Here is a 13,980-nt window from a genome sequence, read left to right on the forward strand (position 1 = left end):
ATTAGTGTCCATATTGCCCACTGAATGAAGACCCTTCTAGGCAGGATGCTGTAGATTATTAGTTGTTTGACCAAATAAGTGCTTCAGTGACAGAAGCAGTGTGAGAGGATAAGAAAAATGGCAGGGGTGGTAATAGAAGAAAGTTTTCAGAAATTGCAAAAGGTCACTGACCACACATTTGGAGGGTTAGCCTTTTCATGTTCATTACCCTGGAAGCCACAACCAGGAAACAGATTGTTTTTTAATTGCTGTTATAATATGTGGTTTATGGCCATAACATATCCTCAAACAACAAGTTTTTTTTTTACACTATAAATTATCTGACTAAAATAAATAAATAAATGCTTAGACCATAATGTTTTAGATATTGGAAACTGTCTAATCACATGAAAAAATTTTAGAATGGATCAATCCATACTTACCTAACTTTGCCCATGTAGATAAGTGATTAGAATCCTGATTGATTAATTAGTCCTTTTACCTAAGTTTTACACTTTAACATCTCATAACTGGATGGAGCAAATTAACAGAACTATTGGTCAAGACAGGTCTCTGATTTTTTGTGGATTCAATACAGTATCCATGGGCCCTTTAAGTTTAATTGTAATAATTCACTGTGACATGTTTAAAAAATGTAACATATTTGGGGTAAATAATACCATGCAATTTTAAACTGTATCTAACTCTCTAAACAGAGTAACAGTACATATTTGAACCTGTACACAGTCAAATATTTCTGAACATTATATCAGACATTTTTCACAAAATAGCATGTACCTTTCATACAATATTCCATGTTTTAACAAGATAAAAGTTAAAATTCCTGAAAAAATGTGTGTGTGTTAAACTAAATTGACCCTTGACTATCGAAGTCAAAGCACCCACAAGCCAGTGACTCATAGGACTGATGCAGTTAAAGCACATCACTTTCACAGCCAACGGTACACAAGGGAGTGATGCGGCCAGCATCACATCTGACTGTCCTAACCCGATGGATCAGGTACCCATTTTGTAGTTAGGTGAACTGGAGATGGTCTTTCTGCGTGAGAGAGTGACACTCAAATCCACAACCTTCAGGACTGCAGTTGAGTGCTTTAACCACTCAGGCACTGCACCTCTCCCTTGACTATACCAGTGATAAATCACAGCCAAAGAGATTAATACTCATGTTCCCTTCCAAACTGAGGGTGTGCAATTAATTTGTTTTCCCAAAATTTCTGCCCATGATCTTTTCTATAACTGTTTCTTTGCTATAAGACAATGAAAATGATTATTTGAATTTTCTGCTTCTTAATGCAACATTATACATACCACATGGAGTCCTGGTATTGACTAATGTTTTGTTTACTTCTGTTCTACCCTGAATTTTCCATGCTTAAGAAGGAATAAATGCTTTAGAAGTGGGGCTGATTTATACAACAGGAGGGGAAAAGGCCTTAACATTTTCTGTTTCTCTTTTAAAATGTTAAAAAAAAATCTTTAATAACGCATAACTTCACAACCACCAAAATGGAGACAATGCTGAGATTATCTCGACACGGTTATAGAAGAGGATCTTATTTTCATTTTTTCCCATAAATAATTTGCACTGTATTACAGAATAGAAGAATGATAACCTAAATAAAGTCTGAAGGGCCTTCTGAAGTACATTTTCTTCCTGCTGCTACAGCAGACGCACTGATGGAGCAAAACAGATTGTGCATGCGCAACTCTTTGTGGAGTCATCCAGAGTATTAGCTTAGTCAGCCATATGGTTACTGTTTAATTATTCATGCTTGGTTATAACACTGCCTACTACTGAAGGTAATATCTTAAATATTGCCAAGTTCAGGACATATACCTTCTTCCAGGTTGTTTTTCTTATGCAGTCGGATATCCTATCTGACTAAAAACAAGTAATCTAGTTGTGATAGGGTGTCCATCCCACACAAGGCTTGAAGGGGTTAAGGTGGCTAGGTAGACTAGTTAACCATCTACAATGTAACTGGAGGAGCAGCCAGGGGGCAAGGACTAATTAGATATGAGGCTCAGCTGGACAGGAAGGACCTCAAGAAATCCTACATATGTTAGCAACATTCCCATCATGCAAGATTATTAAAGTCACTGATTTTAATATAATCAGAAGGGCAAAGAATTGAAACAGGACAAGGTCTGGGACTCGGCTAATAGTTTCCTAAATTGAACTACTCAAAACTATCCAGTCAGGGAGACAAGGAATAAATATCACAATACCCACTGTCCAGACATTAGTTACATAAAAAACACTTAAGACACTGAAGGGGTGAGGTAGTCTGGCTCCAAAGACAAAACCACATGTTCAGCTTATGCTGGAAGCATGGGGGACGTGCAGGAAGACATCTTATATATTTCCTGAGACCAGGAGCTTACATGTTAGAATGACAAACCTAAAAACCAAATTAAATAAATCCAAATTCCTGCTCTACTACCCTTAAAAAGTACCACAGAACAACCACCTCTCTGCTTGATTCTACAACGCAGGAACAGGAAGAACTGGCTGGGAAGGAAAATGGAGATCCTGTGTGCTGCTTGGAGGAGTAACTTAACGCTTGCTCATCTGCTGGTCAGTTCCTGCCTGAGTGACATGTGAAGGAAGCAACACCCATGTATCTATGCCATTGCACTGGACTCCAGAGCCTACAAGAAAACACTGCAATTCAGACAATCCTGCTGACACTTCTGCTCTTGACCCTTGCACTGCTGAGTGGACTGTAACAATAAAGCTTCTGGTTTTTGCTGAATTGCAGCCAGCACTAGCTCAAGTTCTAAAATATACTAGCATAACAGGTTTTCAAAATGCAATATGATCAGGCTTCTTTAAGTGCAAAATGCTCAAACTTAATTTAAAAGATTTTTCTCTTTAAAAATCAATAGTGTGACACCGACAATATCTTGAAATATCATTAATGAACTTTATTGAATTAGGTTAAACTTCACTAAATTAAGTAACATCTTTGAGGTCCACTGTATTAAAATTGCAATTATGTATGTGTTATTGTAGGATTGTATGTATGCACCTTCTCTAGGAGACTAACTAATGCAATCTCTGGAAGGTATTAGAAACTTCAATGGACTTTTTTGGAATAGTACCTGTGAAGTGGATTTTCTAGGAAATACGTGGGAAATGCAAATGAGCCACTTTAAAGCCAACCATTTGAAGATACGCCCTCAGGAGAGACATAGGCATCGACTTCTACTGGCGCCAGTGGGTGATCGACCTCCCTCTGTCTCCGGTCCCGCCCAACTCCACCTCTGCCCGTCCATCCCATCCCCTTCCCCAAAGTCCCCACTCAACTCCACCCCTATTCCAACCCCTTCTCCAAACCCACGCCTCCCCCTCCCCCTCCTGTCCCTCCCTCCCGGAGCTTACTACAGCTGTTTGGCGGCTGCAAGCGCTAGGAGGCAGGTGGAGGAGTGTGGATGCGTCATGCTTGGGGGAGGAGATGAGGTGGAGCGGGGCGGGGCCAGAAGCTTGGCTGCCAGTGGGTGCAGAGCACCCACTATTTTTTCCCCATACATGCTCCAGCCCTGGACAACCCATGGAATCAGCACCTATGGAGAGAGAGAGACCCATTGCATACCAATTACCTGCTTCTGGTAATTCCAGATCAAAGATGCCTGAACTGTACAAAGGGAAAACTAAACATGTCGTGAGTGTGCTTTATCCTGAGCTGAAGCTGTGATGGACTGGTAATCACAAGGACTCCCCTAGGGTGGGGTGTTGAAGGATTTATCCTGCCAGAACCTATGTTAAAACTAAGGTGATGTCTGGTAAGCTTATTAGCAAGCTGTAGGTTCTTTTGGTGTTTTTATCATGTTTTCTCTAATCCTTTTTTACCTTAAGACTAAAGTAGGCTGAAAAAAGAAGTACTGTGTGGTACCTTATAACTGTAGCAATTACACCTGTAACCACTGAGAGAGCAGACAGGTCTGTTTAGGCAGGCTGTCTTTGCTAGTATTAATACAGTGTAGGCAGGGAACTGTGCGGCCATATTCCAGTCAGAAGGGAGTGAGATGTGGTCTCCTCCCAAAAAAAGACAATGGCTGGGGAGCTGGAAGCCCGAGACTAGACGCATTTGCTGGACCACTGAGAGAAAACACAAGTGGAGTTGCCTTCAATCGTGACACATGGTATCAGGGAAAAATTGTTTTACAAGAAATATTTTTACACATATAACCAGGATGTGAGAACTATGTCAAATAATGAACTAAATTCTCTTACTCCTTACGTTAAACTGCATCTATTTTCAGGTTAGGAGAGGTTTAATTTTCATTGCATTTGGCAGTTTCATGAGGATATGTGGAATTCTAGTAATTGCTAGGAAGTACTGGAACCCCTTACAAAAACCCAGCCCTGGTCCAAATGGGATTAGTAGTCAAATTCTCTGCTACTCTAGCCCACAAACCTGTCACAGTGAAGAAAAAAAGAGAAAGACAAAGAAGTTTTGCAAGACATTACTTAATAACACTTAGCTCTCGTACACTGCTTTGGATACACTGACCTCAACACCCCTCACCATGGACTGTGAGTATCATGGAAAGAGTCAGGTAGTCCCAGTTTTACAGAAGGACAAATATAGCGGAAGAAATAATTAACAAAAATATATTGCAGCTCTTCATTCTGTCTCAGGTAATCAATATGCACAGCAAACTACAGACTGATAGGAAAGATATTCATGTTGGGCATTCATTTTTTGTTTTTACTTTCAACTTTCAAAATTTTGAGGGTACGTCTATACTACATTTCAAAAGTTGTGGCAGCGAGTCTCAGAGCCTGGCCCAGGCTACAGTGTTAAGAACAGTTGTGTGGATATTCAGACTTGGGCTCTGAAGTCCTGGGAAAGGGTGGGTTTCAGAGATTTCAGCCAGAACACCTACACAGCTGTTATTAGCACTGTAGGGTGGGCCCAAGTCTGTAGACCCAGGCTCTGAGAGTTGCGCCTGTGGGTTTTGAGCGTAGACGTAACCTCAGAATGCTCACTGGGGAAAACTGTGTCTTTTGGGAACTCAATCACCACCAATGACTCAAGTAAAGTATAAGTAAAAAACAAACAAACTAGGGTGAAGTATTTTTATACTGTATGTTTCTAATGTCCACTTTTGATCGTTCCATACTGCACCTCTCATATCACTGAGCACTACCTAAAGTAAAAAAGAACAAATGTTGCTGATAAAAGTAGCAGCAACACTCAGAGAATGTCTGCAACTGGAATTGGGCCTGCTACTAGTGGAAGTGCTAGGCTGTAGACAGCCTTATAATGTGAAATAAAAGCACCAAGCAATCAAATTAAGTGGTTGTCATTAAAATATTTACTACACAGAGGTAACTGACATACTATATTTTTCCTTTTTTACTTTGGCTTTGACCTTGGCATCTCAAATAGCACTGTGGGGTAACTGTTGGTAAATAGTAATTTTTGAATAGTGGCATTGTATCTGTTTACCTCAAAGAGCTCAAATTAAAAAGACAGATGTGCAATCTCCCCCCACTCACTCCGCCCAAAAAAGATATTCAATGCAAAAATAAACTAAACTGAAGAAAAAGTGTTATTTATCTCTTTGACACTAAGGATATATGTTAAGAAATGAAACTCAAAGGTAACTTATACATGTGGCATATAAATATTTTTAGAAGTTTCAAAATTTCTATAGCAGAGGCTAGATCTGAACTCACTGAACAGAGATTGCAATTTATTGTTATCATGCAGGAAAGGAGATTTGATTAACGGAGACGGAAATTTTTTCCTATTGATGGGGAAAAAGCAGTCAATCTCTAATGCTTCATTAAGATAAGGGACAAGAGGTTTTTAAAATTTGAAACAGGCACTGTATGTAGTGTAGATATTTAATTAAATTGGTTTTGGTTCTTTATAAGCAGATGTAGCCCAGGATTTGCAGATGAAGATAGATAATCTCTAAGAATATGTGCTGCTCTGAACTGGTAACAGAATAGGATATTTTTATTTAAACATAACATGCTAATCATAAGATTTATTATCTGTATTACTGTAATGCCTCATAGCCTTAATCATACACCAAGACCACACTGTGTTAGGCACTTTACAGACACAGAATAAAAAGAGAGTCTCTACCCCAAATTTACAGTATAAGTCAAGAGACCCCCCAGATGGATACAGACAGATGGAGAATACAAGGAAACAATACTAGTCAGCATGACAGGCAGTGGTCTCTAACCACTGTCAAGTTTTTTGTAGGCATCATGAAAAAGGAGAATGTTTTAAGGAGGATAATTAAGTAGTTTTGTGGATGTTTACAGGGAGCTCCTCTCAAAATGGAGAGGCAGAATGGGAGAAATAGACAGGTGATTGTTTGAAAATTTAAGCAGTGCATTATGGAGGCTGGCATAGTGGGCCAACTGGAGACGGGCAGTGACATCTCAACTGTGAATGGTAGATGAGAAGTAGGATGGAGGTAAATTGTGAAGGGCCTTGAAAGTGAAGACAATATCTAAATATCTTAATTTTTAAAATAGAGTTTTTTGAAGAAGTCTATGATTCTGTCACTTTGAAAAAACATCTGAATTGTCTTTTAATATATTAGGGTTAAAATTTAAAATTGGTCCAACTTTCAAGAAATTGAAACTATGAATCTCGCACAAAATGATAACAAATTGGCCATTAAAACTAAGGAATTTATCTTAATATTAATATATGTTAATACAAAACCTATACACGGATGAGTGAGCTGGATTACAGTTGTAAGAACCATAACTTGGAATTTCTACACTTTTGTCCAATTAATCCCAACCAAAATGCTTCATTAATATAATCTGTGTGAAAAATATTCATATGCATCTGTGCACTATTATATCATTTGATTTTTACATTTTTAAGGACCAAATGAAGAGATTAAATAGCATCTTAATGCACGGGACCTGCTACGATAGAAGCCATCTTTTCAATGACAAATGAACTATTTTGAGCGTAGTTAACACACTGGATTTTTTGATAATTCAATGACCCCCTAACTTTATCCAAGCAGTAAACATGCAAAAGAGATTGCAAAACAGCAGTCTGCTACATGAATAATAATAAAAAATGGACAACTGTTCATGGCTGAGTGAAGAGACAATCAACCATTCCCAGAAAGCTGTTTTACACACTGGATGCATAACAACAACAACAGTCATTTCTCTCTAATTTTGTTCATGCACCATGCCTCAGCTCTCACACATTTGGAAATGTTACAGTAAATATCAACATGGAGAGAGAAATGGCAAAATCCAGGACCTTTACCTGCTAGACACCAATGTACAGTCAATCTCTGGTCTTTTTGTTTTGGGAATGGCATAAAGTGGGTATCTATCCCCATGGCGAATCAACACGTGGACAGACACAAGCTTAAAATAATGGGGTGCATGACCTATGTGGAAGGAAGAAGTAAAATTAAACATCAATCTTAATCCTCTCCATATGTTTTCCAATTCTTCTATTCCAAGTAAAAAAGCATGTATTATTGTTAATTATTTGTTGTTTTTCAGCATTGTATTTAGTGCTTGGAGAATATGGAGGAGAGACAGTCCTTTGTCCTGAAGTATTTATTTCAATTTAAATAATTTAAAAAAAATCTATAAAGGCTCTAGGTGTCCAACACATAATACTACAATAGAACCCAAGAAATGTTAGAATAATTATTCAAAAAGAAACTCTGCTACCATAAGGCTCCTTTCCTCCCCTTCTTTAATCATTCTGGGAAGCATATCCACAGCCCTCTCCAAAAACCCAATTCAGCAGATGACTTTTCCAGCACGCCTAGAAAATCACCAAATGTGGACTACTTTGGATCAAAGTATTGTTTTTTATCTTTATCTTAGGTTTACTTTTTAAGAGGATTGACTGATATAAGCACTTAACTGACATTAGTGGACGATACAAAGGTATAGTGATTTAAGATGCTTTGTGCCATACTATGGGTAAGCAGTCCAAAAAGTGTCTTCCTCAACTAAAGACAGAGGCTGCTTTCCCCTCCCATCATTATCTCTTTCCATGGTTCTCACCAACCTAACCTGTCATTTCTGGGGAAACACCCCAATTGCTTGTGTCCCAGTTTGAGACGTCAGCGTTAACATGTTCAAATTTCACACCACTAGGAAGTGATTACACTGTTTCCAACAAAATGCTAAATATTTTTAAACAACAGCTACAATCTATATTTTCTCTCCCTGTACCCTCCTCCCTCTGTGGAGCTTACAAACAATTTAACTGTCAGAAGAACCTTTGTAGATCTCCTTTAACGACCAACTCCAAAATCAAAATACACAATGAGAGGAAGAAGGAAATGAGCATTTCTGGCAACTGAATATATTTCAGCAGCCAGTCAAGATTTTTGTGGCTAGCTCCATATTCTAAAGCATTTGCAATGCACACTTAAATCACCATTTCCAGTGCCAACATGTAAGACTTAATAATGAAATAAACCCTGTCAATTGCCTACACCACATCTCACGGCCTACCTTCCATGCTGCGTTCAGTTATGCTAGGAACGTTACAGTAAAGACGAGCTTCATAAATAGGATCAATTGCAGGGGGTTCGGTCAGAGGATCAGGCATTATTCTCTTTCGGCTCTTAGGGTTCAGCCCATCTTCCTTGACTGGGTTGACTGGAATTAAGTGCACTAAAAGACATAAAATTAGTAACATTTGTAGTAAATTAATACTGGTCATTACATCCATATTATTATTTTTATAATGTGCAAAATATTCAGTTGTAAAAATTGGTTATTTTATCAGGAAATGGACTCCATGAAAATCAGTCACACTAGACCACAGGGCTCTGTGTTCATCCTGTCAATTTTTGATGCTGTTACATAATGAAAACAGGAAGACCCTAAAGAGCTCTCTTGTGTAGGCAGTCCTTGGAGTAAGACACTGAAATCTAACTGGACATAAGAGTCACTGTTTTTTGTCATTTGCACTCTTTTCCTTGAAACTGCTTCTTATGTTGGATTTTCCCATGGGGTGACAAGAGCAGCAGCAGAACAAGGAATTTAAAACCTATATGAGTCATTATCTCCCATGATGGCTAATATCCTGACTCTTCAGCATAGACCCTGAGAGGTCGGGCAGGAGTTGCTGAAGAAAAGAGACACACATCTTGGTAAAGGAACTTGTAACCATGGAACTATTGGGACTTTTCTTAGTAAAAAGCACCTGAGAAAACAGTTTAGGGAATCTAATATTTAGAAAAGGAACTTCACCATATAGAGAGGGAAAACAGATTTTGGTCTGTTCTTTATAGGGATGGGAATGACTGAATTTCCCCAACTCTTCTTATTCTGAAGTCAGGTTTAATAGCTCAGGATAGTTTTAACTCTGTTAGGCCCTTTTAACAGTAAATATCACAAGCATTTAGTTCAGAAACTTGATTCTACTGAGTATCTTAGTTGCCTGCCTGGAGACTACTTCAGACAGAGAAACAACAGATTGTTGGCTTTATATTACATCATCTCCTTGGAAACATCAGAAGTCTTGACTGCTAGTAGTACAGAAAGAAACCCAGTGAACAGGTCTAAAGTACCCTTATTACACTTCCAACATGTCATCTTTTTGTGAGTGGCAGTCAATCTTGTTTTACATATAGGACAATTTAACCCACTGAAAATTTTCAGTACAAATGGTCATCAATTTAAGGTATGTAGTGATGACTGGGGCCTTGGGAAGTACAATTTATGGAGAAAGTAGTACATTTTAGTTTTGATTGTTCTATCTACCTAATTTATGATCTAGTAAACAGTGAGCATGGCAAAAATAACAGGAAAATCACATTAGTCCAGAATGGTTAGGTGATAAGAAAAATTCAGCTGAAGTAATTTTTTATATCACAGAGTATTTCTCAGCTCACATATCTAGCGTGGCCTAACCACTACCTGTCATGCAGGATCACTTCTTACCAATCAGCTATCTGCATGGACGCACTTTCGCTGGAGGACCAGTGACTGCTGTCTAACCGGCAGTCTAAAGCTGCAGTGTTTTACATGTGAAGCTAGCTGCAGTGGGCTCACATATTCCTAGATATTTCCCTTTGAAAGCTGTCTCTGCAGCCAGTCTCGTGCTAGTCAGTGTCCCTCTGCAGCCCTGGGAGGGCTCCTATCGAAAATTCATAGAAAAACTTAAGTAACATGTTTTTAGTAAACTTTGATTTTACAATGTTCAGATATCACCCCCTTCCCCGCATTCAGACTTTTTGTTTACTTGTGCAATAAAATGTTCATAAGGATGTCAAAATATATCTAGTATCAGAGGGGTAGCCGTGTTAGTCTGGGTCTGTAAAAAGTAACAATGAGTCCTGTGGCACTTTGAAGACTAACAGATGTATTGGAGTATAAGCTTTTGTGGGTGAATACCCACTTTGTCTGACGCATGCATGTTCACCCACAAAAGCTTACGCTCCAATACATCAGTTAGTCTTTAAGGTGCCACAGGACTCATTGTTAAAATATATCTAATAATTTTTATTCACTTTATAATCATTGAACTTGAAACTGAAATGCTGTACACAAATGAAGTCTAAAAATAGAATTCACTCATGTTGGATGATAGCACAGACTTTTTAAATTGGAAAAAGCCATTAAAGTATATGAGAAAAAGCTAAAATTACATTAAATCATGCCTGGTGCCCACAACATCTCAGTGTCCCTTTCACAAGAATGTAAGAAATATTGATTTCAGAAATACACAGAAAAAAATTACTTAATTTACCCAACTAAAACTAAAACAAAAAGTCAACAAAAGTGAATATTAACGTCATTGTGAAAATGCCCTTGGCAGTATCACACTAAACTGAAAGAGCCACAAGTCAACTCAAACTCGTATTGTGAAACAAAAAATAAACGGAAATATTTCTCATAGGTCTTTGGATCTGCAAAAACTTGTTTCTACAAAATCCAAATTTTGGACAAAGTTGAGTTGACAAACTCTCTTCAGATTGCCTAGGTTTGAAGACTATTTTCTGTAGTAGCCCTCAAAGACTGCAGCCATAATAATGAACTCTCAAGGCTTTGCCCCTGCCAATATATTCCTTTCAAAGCGGGAAAGATTTTCTTATCGAAAATGATGGAAACAATATGAACTACTTTGCCTATTAGTCTTCAACTGCAAAGAGGGAAGACTAATTTCAAAACTGAAGGTTTATTGATTTTCCTCAAATCACATCATGACTGTGACGTGCACTGATTTTAGAGGCACATTTGTTCTGCGGGTTGGCTGGTGTGTTGGGTGCAGAAGTGGGGAGAAACAATACCAAGTATTTAAAAGCTGTACTAAAATGCAACCAATACAGAAAATGTTTAAGAGTCCAAGTTAAAGTAATTAACAGAATATACACATAGATTTAAATATTTAAGGTACTATAGTCTACATACATTAAGAATGTTTAAAATTGGTTTCTCTTCATCCACCAAAGCCAAAGTTTAAGTCTTTCAGATTCTGTGCTCCTCCTGCTCCAGCTACTGACATGGCAACATCGATGGTGACTGGCCCTGAATTTCACCTACTCGTGTTTTTAAATTTATTTATAAGGAAGAAAACCCACAGAATTAGGGTTGGCATAATCTACGAATATGAAACCTTTGGACTTTGGAGGGTAGGAAAGGGGGAACTGTTGGTATTCTACTCTCAAGGCTCAGAAGTTCCCTACTCACTACATCCATTTTTTCAGGTCCTCCCATATTAAGATTTTAATAAGTTATCATTAGTCTAGACAACGTCTCTTGAACTGCTGACTGAGTGGAAAGGAACTTACAGTAGGATTTGTATGGCTATAAATCTCAGATCAGAAGAATACACTTAATTATACTAGTAAGATTATACTACCAGCCTCTGTAAATACACATTGTGGAAGGAGATCAAAGTAGTTCCTATGCCTAAAGAACAGTTATTGGAGGACTTCAGTTACCCCCATATAAATTGATGCAATGTACCAAGGAGACATGGTTTAGACAGACAACTTTCAAATGCTATAAGCAGTTAGGTGCTTTTTGGAACAGCAAGTTCCAGAGCACACAACAGGAGACACTTTGATCAGTTTAGCCCTAAGGAATGTACAGGGTTGGTGTAACTAATAGGGAACACAGTGTAATTAAGTTCAACATCCATTGATGGGTAGTTGGGGGAAAATGATACCAACAACTAACTCAGTGACACTATAGCTAAAGTAAAAAAAAAAAAAAAAATCAAAATCATTAGACTTAGCTCTGAAACTATTATGTATAAGATAACAAAGATGATGTGTAACCCCTTCAAGCAGAAAAAAAAATTATTGAAGTATACTAGAAACAGGAAGCCAGAATCAGGGAGAAAAGAGAGCAATAAAGAGGATAATAAAGTCATTGCAGAGAAACAAAATTATTTCTTTACATCAGTCCTAACCACAGAGTATATGGGGGAATTACCTGCCATAGGCCTACGCTATCCAGTTAACAAAAATGAGGTACTACCAAAGATTGAAGTATCAAAAGAATTAGTATGGAACAACTGATAAATTAAAGAGCAACAAGTCACCAGGATCACATAGTATACACCCAAGAGTTCAGAGGGAATTTAAAAATCAAGTGGCTAAACTGCTAAAACTAATATGCATTCTCTGAAAATCAGCTGCAACTCTGCATGATTGGATGGTAGCAAATGTTTTATTTACAGACCAGTTGACAATGGGCTGTCCCAAGTTTCTGTACAAGAACTAGTATTGCTTAATACATTTACCAATTATATGGAAATGGGTGAACAGCTGAGTGGCAAAATTTCCAGATGACACAAAATTATTTAGGTTAGTCAAGATAGAGAAAACTGTTAAGAACTTTGGATGGACCCAGCAAAATCAGCCAAATGAGCAGCCCGACCGCAAATGGAATTCAATTTTGACAAATACAAGATAATAATGCACATTGGAAGGAATGATCTGAACTACTCATACAAATTGAGGTGTCTAAATTAACTGTAAGCACTCAGATTAAAAAGATCCAGGCATCACCCCTGGACACTAATGTGGACACACTTTAATTTACATTTCTGCTCAATGTGTAGCAGTGATCAAAAAAGCAAACTTTTTTCCTGAAGGTGTAAGGAATGGGATAGGAAAACAACACTGAAAATATTATAGTTCCATTATATCAGTCTATTATATAAGCCCTCAGTTGGGATATTATGTTCTGTTCAATTCATATACGGGTTTGATCTGGTTCTATACTCCTAGAGGCTGTATACAATAAGGTTATTTCTACTTACTCAATGTCAGAAGTGAATAAAAAATACTGTAATTTAAATACTTATATGTGGCTTTTCTTAAAATTTCAATTCTATATCTTTTCCTCCTTGTCCGTTCTCCCACCCCCCAATGATCCACTCCCGCTTTGCCCTGTGCAATCTCATAATTTCTCTCAATTGTTTTCAACTTCTCTTTTTTCCCCTCCCGTTCTGCCTTTTCTCTGTCATCCTTTCAGTCTGATGTCTTTATTATTGTGCCTTTTTTTCCTTTTGAGTCGATTGTTTGTACTCGGCCCTAGCTGTCTAATCCTTCTTTGCGTGCATCCCCCTCCTCCTCCCACTGCCTTGCTCCTCCCCCACTTCTTGGCACACACATTTCATTTCTCCAACTGTGCCACCTCATCTCTGCTCCACAAGCAGCAGCTATTAAAAGCTCTTAGAAGAGCAGCAGTTTTCACTGTCAATACTCCTTACTGAAACTCCTACTCCTCAGTGCCAACCCTGTCTCTGCCCGAGCAAAGTTATTGACCACTAAGCCCATGGCAATATGGGGTCACAGGAATCGCTACAGCAAGTAACTCATGGAGATGGCCACCTAATGTTGTCCCATCTCTTTCTGATTTTTCTGATGTAAACTGATATAAGGTTAAATCTCTATTGTACAATGTATTTTACATTACAATAAATGGCTATGACATATTATAGTTATTTTTACGTTATGTGAATTTAGCCTTTAGTGCAA

General features: G+C 38.1%; 1 protein-coding gene across 6 annotated transcripts in view; it reads right to left on the reverse strand.

The window, feature by feature from the left end:
* The window catches only part of PXYLP1 (2-phosphoxylose phosphatase 1), an 83,146-nt gene that overhangs the window by 19,937 nt on the left and 49,229 nt on the right, over positions 1-13,980 (reverse strand). For all 6 annotated transcript variants that reach the window (XM_030575278.1, XM_030575283.1, XM_030575281.1 and 3 more), the window contains 2 exons: positions 8,492-8,653; positions 7,275-7,401 (listed from right to left, as the gene is read on the reverse strand). In XM_030575278.1, coding sequence (XP_030431138.1) covers positions 7,275-7,401; positions 8,492-8,653 — 289 coding nt within the window. The remainder of the gene's footprint in view (positions 1-7,274; positions 7,402-8,491; positions 8,654-13,980) is intronic.

This window comes from Gopherus evgoodei, chromosome 9, assembly GCF_007399415.2.
Source record: "Gopherus evgoodei ecotype Sinaloan lineage chromosome 9, rGopEvg1_v1.p, whole genome shotgun sequence".
Classification (NCBI taxonomy): Eukaryota; Metazoa; Chordata; order Testudines; family Testudinidae; genus Gopherus; species Gopherus evgoodei.